Genomic DNA, 18,637 nt, shown 5'->3' on the forward strand with positions numbered 1-18,637 from the left:
CCTTTCCCGCGTGTGCGCAAACTTTTTCCCGCCCAGGAAGATATGCAGCCTACGGCGCAGGTGCGATCCCGTGCCCGGGAAAATTACAAACCCACGGCGCATGCGCAATTGTAATTTGAGAAAATCCGGCTCCCCGTCACCGCCCTGGCCCAACCTCTTCCTCTGCCAGCCTATATAAGGCATTGCACTGCCACCATTAAACAAGACTTGATCAGGCTATTTATCTTGTCTCCATTTCTCGTGTTTTCTTGTCTCCTCCATTCCCACTCCCCCTTCCAGGGCCCGTTCAACTGTCCTGCAGGTCGGGACACTTCAGGTGTACAGTTGATTGAGATAGCTTTTTCTTTTTAAAAATATATTCCACTATTAAATTCCCCTTATCATACTGCTTTTACTTTATCCTGTATGTTTTGGTAGGTTGTGTTTTCACAAATTTTAGTAAGTTCATTTTCACTTGTATTAGTGTTTTATAATTTCTTTTGATTTCTCTTTTGACTCAGTGGTTAATTTCCTTGCATTTGTGAATTTTCCCAATTTCCTTTTGCTAACGATATCTAGTTTTATTCCATTGTGCTTAGGAGATATTCTTGGAATAAATTCAATCATTTTAAATTTCTTAATACTTATATGTTACCATGTCATCTTTTCTAAAGAATATTCTGTGTGTGCTTGATAAGAATGTATATTATATTACTGCTGGATGCTGTCTACATGCCTGTTAGGTATATTTGGCCTCCAGCATCATTCAAGTCTCCTGTTCCCTATCAATTTACTTTCTGGATGATCCATCAATTGTTGAAAGTGGGGTATTGAAGCCTTGTATTATTGTGTTTCCGTTTTCTCCTAATAACTGCTAATGTTGCTTCATATATTACATAATTTGATGTTGAATGAAAATATATTTATACTTGTTATAGCTTCTTGTTGGATTAACCCTGTTATCATTATGTGATGACCTCCTTTGCCTTTTGTAAGTTTTTAATTAAAGCCTACATTTTAAATAAATATAGTCACTCCCGGTATCCTTTGGTTATGATTTGCAAGAAATATGTTCTTCTACTTCTTTACCTTCACCAATATGTGAGGATTTACATCCAAGGAAAGTCTCTTGCAAACAGCATATAGTTGGGTCTTGGTGTTTTACAGATCCATTCAATCCCTCCTTATCTTTTAACTGGTGAGTTTAATCCATTTACACTTAAAATAATTATTAATAATAAGGTTAATGATTACCAATGTATTGTTTTGTTTTGTAGTTCTCTTGTTCTTTCTTTTCTTGCTGTCTTTCTTTGTAGTTTGATAATTTTTATACTGTTATGCTTTGATGCTATTTTATCTTTTGTGTATCTACTATAGGTTTTATCTTTCTTATTATCATTAGATTTGTATCAAAACTCTTAATGAAGTATATTTTAAGCTAATATAAATTAATGTCAAACACATACACATTTCTGCACTTTTACTGATCCCTCCCATATTTTGTCATTGATATCATACTTTTCATATTATATATTCAGTGACAAATTTTGTTTAGACTTAATGTTGTGTTTCAATTCAAAAAATAAATAATAAATAAATAATAATTTCCGTTTCAATTCAAAAAACTTCCTTTAGCACTTCTTGTAAGGTAGGCCTAATGATGATGAACTCCTTCACTTTTTGTTTATCTGCAAATGTCTTTTATCTCTCTTTTATATTTTGAATAAGCATTTTGCTAGGCAGAGTATTTTTGGTTGGTGTCAGGTTTTGTTTTCTGTTGTTGCTGTTGTTGTTGTTTATTTAGTATTCTGAATATACCATCTCATTTTCTTCCAGCCCACAAGGTTTCTGATGTGTCCTGATATAAATTTCTTTTATTTCTATCTATGTGCAGATTTTTGGGCTTCCTAAATATAGGCGTCCATTCCTTTTTCCAGATTTGTGAAGTTTTCAGTCATTATTTTATAAACTTTCTTCCTTCTTTTCTGTCTCTCTTAACTTTATAAAATATCCATAATGCAGTATATTGTTTTACTTGATGGTGTTTCATCAGTCCCGTAGTTTCTTCACACTTTTTCATTTTCTTTTCTTTTCATCTCTCTGACTGGACACTTTCAAATGATCTATCTTTAATTTCACTAATCTTTCTTCTGCTTGACTGAGTCTACTGTTGAAACTTTCTGTTGAATTTTTCAGTTAATTCATTATAACATTGAACTCTAAAATTCCTTTCCCCCCTCCTTCCTTTCTTCCTTTCTTCTTTCCTTCCTTCCTTCCTGTTTTGTTTTTGACAGGAGTTTCACTCTTGTTGCCCAGGCTGCCCTGAGATGGCACAATCTCAGCTCACTGCAACCTCTGCCTCCCAGGTTCAAGTAATTCTCCTATCTCAGCCTCCCAAGTAGCTGGAAATACAAGCACCTGCCATCACAACTGGCTATATTTTTTTGGCTGTTGTATTTTTAGTAGAGACAGAGTTTTGCCATGTTGACCAGGCTGGTCTTCAACTTCCGACCTCAGGTGATCCACCTCCCTCAGCCTCTGAAAGTGCTGGGATTACAGGCATAAGCCACCACGCCCAGCCTACAATTTCATTTTGGTTAATGTTTTCTATTTCTTGTTGGTTAATGGTTTCTATTTCTTTAGTATCTCATTTTTATGTATTGGTTTTCTGATTTCATTTAGTTATTTGTCAATGTTCTTTTGTAGTTCACTAAGATTCTTTAAGAATATTATTTTGAATTCTTTGTCAGGAAGTTTGCAGATTTCCATTTCTTTGGGTTTGGTTGCTAGAGAGAGCTTTACTAGTTTCCTTTAGTTTCCTTTTATGGTATAATGTTTCCCTTATTCTTCATTGTCCTTATACACTTATGTTGGTGTTTGGGCATTTGAAGAAGCAGTTACATCTAAAATAATCTTCTCATCTTCATAGGCTGGCTTTAGGAATTAAAGGTCTTCACCAGTCAGAGCACCCTGGGATTCTGGGGCTCTGGCTGGTGTCTCTGGTTGTTGAAGCCTGCTGACTAGTATCTACTGGCTCTTAAGTCAGAGGAGGCCGATGGGGTCCAAGGTCAGGTGAGGCCAGCTGTCAGGTCTCTCTGGTCTGCTGGGGCCAACTGGAAGATGTTGTTAGGTGAGGATACTGACAGGTCTACAGTCAGTCAAGGCCAATGGTAGGGGGTATGGGGCTACTGCCAATATCTGTGTTTGCCCACCACTAACAGCTCTGCCCTCCCCCTTTTTTGTTGTTGTTGTTCCTAGTCCCCTGATGATTTAGCTGTGCTAATTCTCCCACATTCTGACTGAGGTAAGACAGAAGTGCACCTCTTAGGCAACACCTTGAAATGCTGAGGAAAGTGAATATTCATCTCAGACTCTCCTTCCCCCACTGAAGAAATGGGAGGCCAGAAAGGTCCTTCTCACTGTGATGCTCTGCTAGCTTGGGGAAAGGGTGAAACATGTGAAGTAAAACTGTTCCTTTTATCCTTTTAACATTCTTCCCCAGATTTTGCACTCTAGTGGGTGCTGTAACCTCTCCCCTGGGTTCCGGAATTCTCACAAAACCATTATTATCCATGAATAGTTACTAAATTGGTGCTTCTGTGGGAGGGCTAGAACTGGGAATCTCCTATTCCTCCATCTTGCTGACATCACTCCTCTCCATATATTGTTTTTATATATCTCTTTGTAGAGCTTTCTTAGTAGATGCTTTAAATATACATACCACAGTCAATTAATGTCACAACCATCTAATGTCACCAATTTACCACATCAGATGAAGTATGGAAACCTTATACAGCTTAACATCCCTTTACACTCCTGTTTATAATTTCTTAAGTATACATTCTATGTATATTTGGAACAACATGAGACAGTGTTATTTTTGCTCACATAGTATTTAGAATACTCAAGAGAAAGAAAGTGTCTTTCATTTACCCATATTTTTGCTTGCCATGTTCTTTCTTCCTGATATTCCACAGCCTTCTTTTATCATTTTATTTCTATGTAGAGCGCTTCCTTTAGCTATGATTTTAGGGGAGGTATGCCGGTAATAGGTCCTCTTAGTTTTCCTCTATCTGAGTATATATTAATTCCTTCTTCATTCTTGAAGAATATTTTCATTTCCATAGAATTATGATTTGATAGTGTTATTTTCTGAGCTTGAAAAATACTTTGCCACTTGCTTATATTCTTTACGGTTTTGGTGCAAAATTTTCTGTCATTCTCATTGTTTTTCACCTATAGATAAAGTGGTTGTTTTTATTCTTTGTTTTCCAGATTTTGTTCCTTTGTCATCAGTTTTAAGAAGTATAATTAAGATTTTTTTTGGCATTGGATTTCTTTGGCCTGATTTGGGGTTTTCTCAACTTCTTAAATCTGCAGATTTATGTCTATTGCAACATTTGGGAAGTTTTCAGCCATTATTTCTTAACCAAGCACCTTTTCAGCACTGCACTGCTTTCTCTTGAGACTCTGATGACTTGAAAGTTATATATTTTATTATAATTCCATGGACACCTGAAGCTATTTTCATTTTTCAGTATTTTTTTTTTTTTTCTGTTGTTTATATTGTAGGGGTTATAGCTCCTGTGTGGTCTTAATTGGCACAGCTTTAGGGGTAGTCTTGTTATCACCAGGCAATGGTAAAAGTCTTGATCTCCATTAGTTCTCCTCTGACACCACCTCAGCAAGGAGGGGCAGGAATGCTGCACTATAATGGGATACTAAGGGCTTATAACTGGCCAACAGAAATGAAATCCCTGGTTCCTTACTTGGCCTCCTTTGACACCACCCTACAGGGTGTTGGGTTGTTTCACTTGAGTCTCAAAAAGGGAGAGGTCTAAACTCCCCACCCAGACTTTGCTGCATGGGCGAATGTGAGAACACAGATTTTTCTGTACTTTGACTGCAGTAGAGTGGTTATATTCTAAAAGTTATCAGTCTTGCTAGTTTGACCCTTTCCTGTTCATTTAGATAGAGAGCACAAGCTTCCATTACTTTTTTCATAATTTTTGTTTGTTTGTTTGTACCCTTTGTCCCTTCTGTGTTGCTGGATTTATCAGCTTCAGGTTTTGGATATATGAAGGTATAGAGGTTCTTTCAGCTGCTAAGTATGTCTATGCAGTCTGACACTGGGGAAATGACTGGCCTAGCCTCCCAGCCTACATCTCTCTCCTGTGTTGGATGCTGCCTGCCCTCAAACATCGAACTCCAGGTTCTTCAGTTTTGAGACTCAGACTGGTTGTCCTTACTCCTCAAGCTTGCAGACAGCCTATTGTGGGACCTTGTGATCATGTAAGTGAAAACTTAATAAAGATGTATCTATCTATCCTATTAGTTCTGTCCCTCTGGGGAACTGTGACTTATACAGAAGAAGAAAAACAAACCAGCAAAATGAAGAACTTACCACTGTGTCATTCCTTGGGTTTCAATTGTTCTATCCAGTCTGCCTCTTCTCTTTACCTTTTTAGTCTATTGATGTTTGTTTTGTGTATAACTTTTAAGATATTAATATGTTTATTACATATAATATCTTAAGGAATTATATATTTTACATTATATGTTTTAAGGAACATATATTTTAATGTTTTAGGGAATATATTTATTACAGATTATATAATTTATTATATAATACACAGTAATTACTACATATATAATGTCAAGGATATTTAATTGTACTTAGAGGAATATCTACTCCATCTTCTTGATAGTGGAAGCCCTATGTGCTTATTTTTCCACACACAACTTGTTGACATAAAAATGTTACACATTTTCCTTCTACTACAATATTTTCTATTGATTTATTCTTATATTTATCAAAGTATTTATGGTATATGTTTTTGCATAATACTATTGTGCACATTAATGGTCAGAACTAAAATATCATTATTTCGGCTGTTACTTTTTCTATCAATGAAAGAGTTCCTATCTATGACATTTAACCCTTTATATACTGAATTCTACATTGTTTGAAACTAATGTTAAGTTCTTTGCTTTGTTCTACTTAATATATATTTGCTTAGCATTTTATGTTGATCTGTTCATCGTTACTTTCGTTTTTGGAATCAATCTTGCCAATAAACAACTTTATTTTGGCTTTTACATTCATTTATAATGCATTTACAATTTATTTACATTTACATTCAGGTCACATCCATAAACGTAAACATGTAATTTTTATAAGGCATTATCTTACTTTTGACACTTTTATGTTTTTTTCATATAGACTGTATAATTGTATATTCTTTTTTTAGCTTTCGTATTTTTTTCAAAGCAAAAACACGTTAAATGTTACAAAATTATTTAATCTATATTCCTCTATTAAGTGAATTATAAATTTACTTTTAAATAATTTTGGTAATTATACATACCATTTTATATTTTGTTTGACATTTACATTAAAAGAACAAATGGATGCTAAATGCTCAAGCTAGAAATCTCCACCTTAAAATATCAACCTTGTATTGCATTACCAATTTGTTTTTCTCTGAGTGAAATATTAGCTGCCTTACAAGAATCTCTTTCTTTTTTATTAATAGAATATTGGTTTTGTTTAGGAAGTAAATGTGTCCACTTAAAATACTGATCATACCAGATTCCATTCTATCTAGTGGCAGTCATGTGAGGCAGTTCCAGTGGTAGGAGTCTATCAAGTAAGACATTTGCAGGAGCTATTATTTCCTAATATAAAATGAACAGACTTCACTGGCATGTGATTTTTGTTCTCACCAATCCTTTTTTCTGACCTAAGCACATGCTTGGATGTGAAGAAGTTCATTGCCTATGACAGGTAGGGGGTCTGTCCACTTGCTAAAGGTGGAAGAGCAGGAAGCTAGAATAAACTTGGTCCTTCATGATTTCCTTGAGCAACTACAATGAAGGACTTCCTATATCCTAATTTTCTGTAACATGATGAAAGTAAAATCCTTATTTAGATGGATTTCTATTAGATGTAAACAAAATGTAATACTGGCTGATAGCACTGGTTTCTCGCCCAGATCACTCTGATCTTTAAAAAGTTACATATATAAAACAATCAAAATATAGATATATATCCTTCCATGATATGATTTTAGATAACTAAGCACTTCAAGTTTGTAAAGTTACTTTGATTTCATATAGCAAAAAAGAATCCATGCTTCCTCCTTTTTTTCTGACTCAAAAAATAAAGGTTAGAAATCATTTTATGTCACAATTAAGATAAAATCCTTCTGGATTTTGTGTGTGTGTGTGTGTTATAAGCCACAAGCTTTAATTACACTACTAGATTTGTCTCTTTTCAAATCAGCATATGCTTCTTTAATTTCTACATTCATGCTCTCCTTAAGAAAGAATACCAATTATATAAAATAATTGTGTGAACTCTTACAAGGCTCATTATTTTTGTTTTCATAATATTCTTATACTCGTTAATAAGTCCAATGAAATGTTCTAAAACATATATTTCAAGCATTACTAAACAATTATCCCCATAGGTTTACATTTATTCCTTCTCAAGAGTTATTTTTGTTCCTGTAAATTAAATATAAAACATTTCAATGATCAAAGAACAATCAAAAGAACCTTGCTTAGTGGAAGTAACGAACACAAATTTATAGGTAGCCTCAAAATTGTTATTCAGAAAGATTTCTTTAAATCTCCACAACTCACAAAAATCATGTCAGCATTTGGTATGCCTATACCTCTTTAAGTCTTACTCCATTTGTGTTGCCGTCCATTCGTACTTCTTCACAATGATTTTCTCCCATTATTTCTTCATTTATGACATTTTCAATCTCTTTCTCTTTCTAATCAAAACTTATTTATCCTCAGTTTCTAAATATGGTAAGTTATATATTTGGTAAGTTAAAGTGAGGTAAATACCACTTCACTTTAATAAATCTTTCATAAATTCTATTTCCTATAGTTAAAGCTTTATCTTTCTTCTGTCCAAAACTTTCTCCATAAAGGTTCTGTATTTGGCAATTACATATAACCCATTACAATTTCATATCCAACAACTGCAAGCTATTGAAATTTCAAAGATGTGACATCCTCTTTATCATTAAAAATTCTTCCAGTGTGCTTTTTTTTTTTTTTTCAATTTAACTTTTTTTCCTCTTCCCTGCTGAGATCGATTATCCTTTATCTTCATTGGTTACACTGCTTTCTACCCACAAAATGAGACTGTGCCCCAAGGTTGTAACCTTAGTTTTCAGTCTTTACTGATACCTGTATGTACCTGAGAGAACTAGGCTTTAACTATGACCCCAAGCAAACACTCCTGAATTTACATTCAAAGTCCAGAACACTATTTCTGAGTTTTTGTTTTTCATATCCAATGTCTAGTTAATATTTCTTCTTTAACATCCTGCTTTCACGTAAGTATGACCAAACTTACCTTTTACCAAAACTCTTTAAGTGCTGCCATTTCTGACAAATAAGTTATTTTGTGTCCCAGTTATCCAGGTTCAAAATAGTGGAGGAGTATTTCCACACTTACTCTTCCCCAATTCCCACATTCAATCAGTGTGAAAAGTACACTCAAATCTCTGCACTGTCTGTCATTTGTGATGCAATGTTGACTGCAGACTTGCTGAAATCCCAGCTCATGACTCATTTTCTGTCCAATATTGAGTAAGTTCCTACCTCACTATGCTTCATTTTCTCCTGTAAAAGAATGCTTTTCCACATCTGAGGAAACAATGAGGAAAAAATAAAAAGGCCTTCCCTGTCCACCCTATCTGATGTAGCCCAAATCTCTACCCCTTTCAGTCTGTGTTAATGTCTTACTTTCTTTCCTTTAGCAATTAACACTAGCTGACATTCTATAGTTGTTTTATTTTTGTTTCCAGATTCGTCTAGTCTCTGTGCCTTTCCCTCAGACTTAAAGAGGACAAGAATTTTGTTAGTATTATTTACCACTGAATCTCCAAGTCCCAGACAGTCCTTTTCATATTTTAGGTACTCAGTATATACTTGGTGAAAGAATGAATAAATAAAATGTATAAAGCACCTACCACAATGGCATTCACTGAATATGTGTCTGTCTTCTCCACTGTGTTCTTTCTTCTTTATTACTGGTATCCACCTATATCAATCCTGATCACATCATTTTGAACCTACAGTAATTGATCCCCCTGCCCTCATTTGGTTTCTATCCTCCATTAATCTGCTAGCAAAATGTTGGGTTGATCACCTTCTAAAAACCTTGTCAATACCATTTATTCATAGAGCACTTACTATGAGGGACCTACTCTAATTTTCCTACTCTAATTTCAATTAATCTTCATTATATTTATCAAGTCTAAGCTCTTTAGTAGGTCGTCCAAGTTCTTTCTCAATGCCCACTGCCCAACTTTCCATTACTTCCTTAAATGAATCTCAGTCACTTTGATTATCCTTAAAAGGCTCATGCATGTTGCCACCTTTGATTATGCCATACTACACAAGTGAAGTACCAAAGTGAAATTCTTTATTTAGGGCCTAGGTTAAGATATCAGACTTAAATACTACCGTGTTTTTTATATTTTTAAATATTACTACAAAATTATTACCAAAATCCTAAATTTTTAAAACTATTACAAAATCACGAATATACCCCTAATTAAAAAAATTTATATGCAGTAATAAAATTCTTCCAACTTTGTAATTTTCAGCTTTTCCATGCATAACCACTGTTCAATGTTTATATACTCTTTTAGATATACTCACTGTTCAAAATGATGTTCTATTCTTCCTCAAATTTTCTACACACATATATATGACTTCACATATCTTTAGAACATATTATAAACACCTCCTGCAACTTACATTGTTACTATATCTTGTACCAATTTAACCCCCTCTTTTGAACTCTTAAATGATTTGTTCTAACATTCATTCATGTGTCACAAAGAATGTTTCCTTATGTTTTTGTAAATCCACTTAAGTAGTCTGTAACCATTAACTAGGCATCAACTTTTCACAATCACTTCTTCTAACATTTTATAAACCAACAGATAATGATGGTTTGATCTTGTTAACCAAATTAATTGTGTAAGAATTAAATATGTTATCTTCTTCTAATAATAATCTAAGTTGTCCTTTAAGGCTCTCAAAAAACATTAAGTATTTCCCAATGGAGTCTTTCATATACCAAATCCTGAATAAATTAGAGATTTACTTTCAATTTAAAACCAAAATTTGTTTCTCTACAATTTGATCATTTCAGGCTTTTATGTAGTAGGCATACAAACTTTTATAAAGTTTCAGATAGACATTACAAATATATTCACTGGTTTATATTATTTTATATACATGATGCAAAAATATTAAAGAGTTCATATAATTTAGATATAGAAATCAGAAGCTAAAATTTTCCTTTTATACATTTAATTAAAATGAAACCCTAAAGAAGCCAATTACCTTTCTCAAAGCTGGGCAGAAATTAAAGAAAAGTCGATGGTTACATGCTTTGAATCTTTCAGGAAGATGCCAGTTCTGAATTATTTCTTCATCAGAAATCACATGATGATCCAGTGCTTTGAGAGGCCATATACTGTTAACAAGAACATGTCTGTATCCTTTTTTAAGGCTCACTGGGCAATCAAACATAGTGAGGGCAATGAGGTTTGGACAGGCAGATAATACACATATATTCTTTAACTTTGCAAACCCATTGTCATGAAGATAGAGGAGTTTTAGATTCTTCAATCCACTCCAAAATTTGGTATCTGGTAGACTCTTTATCTGAAATATTATTAAAAATACTTTAAATTACAAAATTACTTTTTTCAAAAGCACAGAAAATGGTACAACATTACACATCTAAAATTCAATAATCCCCAAATAGCAATTTTCTAATTAATAAGCAAATATTTATAATTATATGATGATGGCTAGTTGAAAACCATAATACACTGGGCATCTGAGATAATTTATTATTAGTAGTATAGTAAAATGCATAATGATACTTTTTTGTTCAATGAAGATTCCTTTGTAATAGGCTGACTCTTTAAACTTTTCTAAAATACTTTCCTTACCTAAGGAAAATTAAGGAAGCATGAGGCATTCTTAATCCAGGCTGTAGATTTAAGAAGTGAAACATACCAAATTACACACTATTTATGTATTTTCATTTACATCAAAATGTCTGTATTTATATACATCTTACATGCTTTTAATTTATTGTTAAATTTTTGTTTATATTTTAGATAAAAGACCATCTTTAAGAAATACTGTGGATAGGTAACATAAGTACGTATTAAATAAAACTGAAATTTCATTAAATATGCAAATATCTGAAATGCTTATTGCTTACCTGATTTCCATGGAGATCAAGTTTGATTAATTTTATACAACTCTGAAGTGGATAAATATCTGTAATAAAATTGTTTGAGACGACGCATACTCTAAGAGAGATGCAAGACTGCAAATTTTCCATAGACTTTAAATGAAGGCCATTGAACTTCACAAAACAAAATCTTTTGATCTTCTCTTATGTTTTCATTATAGTGACTCCATTCTTCATGACTGGTTAGCTCTTCTGTGATTGTTCCATGAAACATCTAGGAAAGATAAGAAATTGCTTTGATTTTTTTTCTACTTTCAAAATTTACCTGAAAACAAAATTTTGCCAAGAGACGGTGCAAGTAAAAGTGTTATTAAACTTAAAATTTTAAAACTAATTCTTATAGAACTTTCTATCTATGTTAAATGTTAAATGTCTAACATTTCAATAACAGCTAATCTGAATGTTATCACTGCACTCACCGATGAACGAACTAATTAGCAAGAGGAAGACAAACTTCCTTTTTCATAGAATATTTACAGAATTCAGTGAAGAAACTGAGATAAAATCATCCCTTCTAGACAAGACAACTAACAACAAACAAATCAAACCATACCTTGTATAACTCGTATAATAATTGTTAAAATATACTGTTAAAGAAGTACACTGAATAATAAACAAGTCAGGAAAGTGACAATCGTTGTGAAAGAGAGTGAACAATGTAGCCAGATAAAATTAAGGTGCTATACAGGCCTTCAAATGTTATCAATAATATTTGTATCTTAAAGAGAAAATTCATTGTCACAATATTTACATTCAACTCAATTAGGCAATTAGGCTCCAGAATTCTAATAGCTTTAAATTTTCACTACTTAAATTTATCTAAAATGTTTAGATCAATGCTTTTTAATATAATTTTATACAGTATTTCTCATATATGTGAATTTTCACTTATTAAGAGTAATTTCAGCTTTCATAAAAGGTAGTCAGAGATAGCTGAGAAGAGAATGTATGAGCTCAAGTCACCTATTTGGAAGAGTGTTTTAAGATCAACAATGTTCCCCAATGGAAGAACCAATTTCTACCATGTTTAGATAAACTAAATCAGTGTAATTCAAATGAGAATAAATGTGAAAATCCAGATACACTCTTGTACTCTCTCAAGACACTGGTTACTTTACATATCATAACCAAGGCCTAAAACTAGAATTCTCAAACTCTAAGTATCAATGAATTAACTAGAAGGCAGATTCATGGGCCCCATCTCATATCTACTGTATCAGAATTTCTGGGCTAAGGGCCTAGGAATAATGTCAACAGGTGATCGACGAACACCTTAAGAAAGATTAGCCTCAACTACAAGTAAACCAGTCTTCCAAATATAGAGTCAGATATGGAATAGACAGATATAAATAAACCTTTACAAATTAAACTCATCAAGCTCTATTGGTGCTGGGATGCAGGATAATATCCACATCGCATCACTTGGACTTCCAAAATAGAAAAGACTTAAGTCTTTCCTCATTTAAAGAAAGCTTAAATTTAAGCTTCCTGCAAGTCTTTAGAAAAATAACTCATTTTTTAAAGTACTCAATAACATTCCATCACATGGATGCACCATGGTTTGGTTTATTTATCCATTCACCTATTAAGATGTCTTGGCTGCTTCCAAATTTACATAATTATGAATAAAAGTGCTATAAAAATTTATGTGCAGGTTTTTGTCTGGATATGTTTTCAACTTACTTGGATAAATACCAAGGAGTTCGTTTGCTGAATCATATAATAATGTATTTCATTTTGTAAAAAACTGCTACTGTCTTCCAATGTGGTTGTACCATTTGGACTCCCACCAGCAATGAATGAGAGATTCTATTGCTCCACAACCTCACCAGTATATAATGTTGTCAATGTTTTGATTTTGGTCGTTTTAATTTGCAATTCCCTAATGATACATGATGTTGAGCATCTTTCATATGCTTATTAGCCATATGTATATCTTCCTTGGTGAGGTATCTGTTCAGATCTTTTGTCCATTATATTTTTATTGTAGTATTGTCTTATTGTTGAGTTTAAGTTCTTTGTATTATTTCAGATACTAATCCTTTGTCAGATATGTGTTTTCCAAAAACTTTTTTTCCCATTCTGTGGCTTGCCTTTTCACTTTCTTAATTTTCATTTCTTTTTTAGCTCACAAATGCATAAAAGTCCTTGAAAACCAACACCCATCCACATGGAACTTCAGAGATCTCATTTCTTCACATAAAGCTACAGGTGATTTTATACTGTTAATCATGACATTAGTACACAAATTATATATATATGTATACAAAATTATATATAATTTTATTTAATATATAGCTATATAAATAAAGTATTTTTACTTCAAAGAATTTATTTCTCACATTGAATATTCCATCTCTAACAGTCTATTTCTTTATGAAGATATTATCTTCTTCCTGGCATTTATTTTCAGGGATTTTCAACAGTGCTATTAATCAAATATAGTTAGCAATGTCTATAGATACACCCACCAGGAATAATTTTTTATTTTAAACCTTCTGCATGAATGCTGTCTATATGTCATTTGAACATGCCAATGAACTACTAATGGTATTATTCCAAAGTAGAGTTTTTTCTATTTTCCTTACTGATCTCAGATACACTGGATAATTTTCCAAAATGAGAGGTTCTACACTTATGTGAGATATTCAAATGTTAGCTATTAGATGAATAACCTTGCTAGTAGCTTTGTGGCATTAACAAATGCTGTTGTAATGAACATGATAAAATAACATTGTTCTTTCCCACCAAAATTCTTAAATATGCCCAAATATTTTTCTACATAAAATGAGTAATATATAATAAGGGAACTGGTTTGATTGGCACTCTTGCCTCACTTGAAAGCTTCCTGTCAATAAGACATAGAGTTTGAGGAAGAAATGAAATATTGGTTCACAGAAACCAAATTTGGGATAATGCTCACGATATTACTTAATTCAATGCCTTTTTTTTCCATTTTGTACAACAGTCTACTTTTCAGTTTCAATCAAAAAGATTAGAAAAAAAATTGTAATAATTAAGTACTAGTTAATTAAGGACATATTAAATTCAAATTTGAGATCTTTTGATATTATTTAATGTAATGTCTTTTCCCCATTTTGTTCAACTGCCTACTTTTAGCTTTAATCATTGACTATTATAAGAAAAAAAAATCACTAATCATCAGGAAAATGTAAACTAAAACCTTACTCCTGCAAGAATGGCCATAAATAAAAAGTCAAAAAACAATAGAAGCTGTCGTGCATGTGGTGAAAAGCGAATACCGCTAGTGGGAATGTAAACAAGTATAACCACTATGGAAAATAGTATGGAAATTCCTTAGGGAACTAAAGGTGGAACTACCATTTGATCCAGCAATCCTACTACTGGGTATCTATCCAAAGGAAAATTAATTATATTAAAAAAGACATATGCACACACGTTTATAGCAGCACAACTCACAATTGCAAAGATATGGAACAAACCTAAGTGTCTATCAACCAATTAATGGATAAAGAAAATGTGATACACACACACACACACACACACACACACACCCCATGGAATACTACTCAGCCACAAAAAAGAACAAAACAATGTCTTCTGCAGCAACTTGGATGGAGCCTAGAAGGCTATTATTCAAAGTGAAGTAACTCAGGAATGGAAAATCAAATATCGTAAGTTCTCACATATAAGTGTGAGCTAAGCTGTGAGGATGCAAAGGCCTAAGAATGATATAATGTACTTTGAGGACTCAAGGGTGAAGGTTGGGAGGGTCGTGAGGGATAGAAGACTACATACTGGATACAGTGTACACTGCTTGGGTGACAGGTACCCTCAAATCTCAGAAATCACCACTAAAGAACCTATCCATGTAACAAAATACCACCTGTACCCCAACAACTACTGAAATAAAAATTAAAAAACAACAAAAAAATAGTCAAAAAATAAGAGATGCTGGTGAGGTTGTGGGGAAAAAGGAATGCTTATATATTGTTGGTGGGAGTGTACATTAGTTCAACCATTGTGGAAGACAGTGTGGCAATTTCCCAAAGACCTAAAAACAGAAATAACATTTGACCCAGCAATCCAATTACTGGGTACATACCTAAAGCAATAATAATTGCTCTATTATAAAGATACATGCATACATATGTTCACTGTACCACTATTCACAATAGCAAAGACATGGAATCAACCTAAATGCCCATATATGGTAGATTGGATACAGAAAATGTGGTACATTTACACCATGGAATACTATACAGCCATAAAAAAGAATGAGATCATGTCCTTTACAGGAACACGGAGAAAGCTGGAGGACATTATCCTTAGCAAAAAGAATGCAGGGATAGAAAAAACAAATACTGCATTTTCTCCCTTATATGTGGAAGCTAAATGATGAAAACATATGGACACATAAAGGGGAACAACACACTGGGGCCTACTGGAGGGTGAAGAGTGGGAGGAGGGAGAGGATTAAGAAAAATAACTAATGAGTACTAGGCTTAACACCTAGGTGACTAAATCACTTGTACAACACACTACACTGAAACAAGTTTACCTATGTAACAAACCTGTACATCTATCCCTGAACTTTAAGCAAAAATTTTTAAAAATCCAAACTATTAAGAACCCTTGCTTCTTAGTTAATAAAATATGCTAGCCTGCTATCTTAGGATGTCACACTTCTCTCTCAGTGTAACCTTCTTTGACAAATTATTGCCTAGTCATTATTTAGACTCTGATTCCATCCCCACATCCCCACATCCCCAATTTAGTGATTATATATTTATATGTGTTATTATTTAATGGCCCTGTTTTCCACTAAATTATATGTAATCTGTGAACAGAAAACTTGTTTTACGGTTAGGTAGTTTTTTCAAATTTTTACATAGGACCTGACATAGAACTGAGTCAGATTTCAATAAATGTCTATTTCATAGACATGTCTATCTTTTCCTTTACTCAGAGAAATAGCAAACTATGGGGAAGGAACCTTTAAAAGACTTCTAAGTACAAATGACAAAGTCTCTCCCATTTCAGTAGAAATCTATTGGACATTCCTTTATTTTTAATTCTCCACAGCCAATACTCAATATCTTGCAAAACAACAACAAAAAAAGGTTTATTTTTCAGCTATTTATGTAGTGTAACAAATCACTCCACAATTTATTGGCTTAAAATAACCACCATTTTGTTATTCTGAAGATTTTGTGTGTTCACTAAGTTGAAGTAAGCAATTCTCCAACTGACAGTGGCTGAAGCATGAGTCAGTTCACTCCTCCAGTGAACTGCTGGAAGGTTAGGTTCAGCTGGGATACTGAGATGAACCAGCCTTTCTTTCCATACTGTCTCAGGACCTCTCTATTTTGAACTGTCCTCTCTATGTCATCTATCCATGTATGTCTGAAATAGGGTAGCCAGACTTTCTACACGCTTAAGGGCTCCCAAAGCATAAAAGCAGAACCTGTCAGACTTCCTAAGGCTTAGGTTCAACTGAAGCATCCCCTCAGCCACATTCTACTGGTTACAACAAGTTCATTTTATTTTTCAAGCACCCTACAAACTAAGTACAGAAAAAGGAAATGAAACATAAGTTGTTCTGAGGTTGGTGATCTCAAGGAAGTTATGTATCCTCTACCTCAGTTTCCTCCTCTGTAAAAAGAAGATAATAACAGCCCATAGAATTGTTATGAGGACTAAATGAGTCAACATAAAGGGTTTAGAACAGTGTTTGGCACTTAATGATATAGTTTGGCTATTTCCCCACCCAAATCTCATCTTAATTGTAGCTCCCAGAATTTCCACTTGCTGTGGGAGAGACCCAGTGGGAGATAATTGAATGATGGTGGCAGTTTTCTCCATACTGTTCTTGTGGTAGTGAATAAGTCTCATAAGAGCTGATGGTTTTATAAGGGGAAACCCCTTTTGCTTGGTTCTCATTCTCTCTCATCTGCTGCCATGTAAGATGTGCCTTCCACCTTCTACCATGATTCTGAGGCCTCCCCAGCCACAAGGAACTGTGAGTCCACTAAACCTCTTTTTCGTTATAAATAACCTGGTGTTCAGTGTGTCTTTATCAGCAGCATGAAAACAGACTAATACAGTAAGCACTACAAAATTAATTGAATGCTTAGTTTCATTAACAATTCAAGATAAAATATATGCTTCAAAAAGTGTATCAAAGGACCTGCAGTTTCCAGTATGGCATGTAAGGAGCTTGGAAGTAGTCACTCCATCCTAATAACACATTAAAAAGCTGAACAAACTGAAAATCAACAACTCTTCTTAGCTACACAAAAGAAGTAAGATCATAGGGTAAACTGCTGACCCCAAAACTGTAGCAACAGACAGGCAGTACAGAAACTCATCAGGAACAGACACACAGATGTCAGGGGTGTTGGAAATATCAGACTGGGAATTGAAAACAGCTAGGATTAATATGCTAATGGCTCTAATAGAAAAAGTAGGCAACATACAAGAACAGATGGATAATGTAGATAGAGAGATAGATATTCTAAGAAAGAATAAAAAAGAAATGGTAGAGACCAAAAACATTGTAACAGAAATGAAGAATACCTTTGAAGGGCTCATTAGTAGACTGGACGTGACTGATAAAAGAATCTCTGACTTTGAGGATATGCCAACAAAAACATTCAAAACTAAAAACCAAAGAGAAAAAAAAGACTGAAAAAAATGAATAATATTCTAGAAGTGTGGGACTTCTAAAGGTGTAACATATGTGTAATGAAAATACCAAAAAAGGAAAAATAGAAAGGAATAAAAGCAGTATTTAAAACAATAATGAATGAGAATTTACTGCAACATCGGACACTAAGCCACGGATTCAAGAAACTCAGAGAACATCATGTAGGATAAATATAAGAAAAAAAAAAAAACAACTCACACCTAGGCATTTAATACACAAACTTCAAAAAATCAAAAGTTAAAAAAAAAATATTGGAAAAAGCCAAATAATTTCTTAAAAATCTTACTTATAAAGGATCACAGATAATAACTACATTTGACTTATCAGAAACCATGCAGGCAGAAGACAGTGGAGTGAAATATTTAAAGTGTCAAGAGAAAAACCCTTTCACTTGGTTCTCATTCTCTCTTGTCTGCCGCCATGTAAGATGTGCCTTCCACCTCCTGTCATGATTCTGAGGCCTCCCCAGCCACACGCAACTGTGAGTTCACTAAACCTCTTTTTCTTCGTAAATTACCCAGTGTTGGGTGTGTCTTTATCAGCAGCATGAAAACAGACTAATATAGTAAGTTCTACAAAATTATTGAATGCCTAGTTCCATTAACAATTCAAGATAAAATACATGCTTCAAAAAGTATATCTGGCCGGGCCGGTGG

The 18,637-nt window shown here is 33.7% G+C and overlaps 1 protein-coding gene across 1 annotated transcript; it reads right to left on the reverse strand.

Annotated features, from left to right (window-relative positions):
* Positions 1 to 6,039: 6,039 nt before the first annotated feature.
* Positions 6,040 to 11,504, reverse strand: LRRIQ3 (leucine rich repeats and IQ motif containing 3). Its single transcript, XM_017868962.1, is given in 3 exon segments — positions 6,040 to 10,686; positions 11,258 to 11,420; positions 11,422 to 11,504. Coding segments are annotated over 3 exon segments (600 nt in total). The 3' UTR covers positions 6,040 to 10,332.
* Positions 11,505 to 18,637: the final 7,133 nt, after the last annotated feature.

Source organism: Rhinopithecus bieti, unplaced genomic scaffold, assembly GCF_001698545.2.
Source record: "Rhinopithecus bieti isolate Rb0 unplaced genomic scaffold, ASM169854v2 scaffold_973, whole genome shotgun sequence".
NCBI lineage: Eukaryota > Metazoa > Chordata > Mammalia > Primates > Cercopithecidae > Rhinopithecus > Rhinopithecus bieti.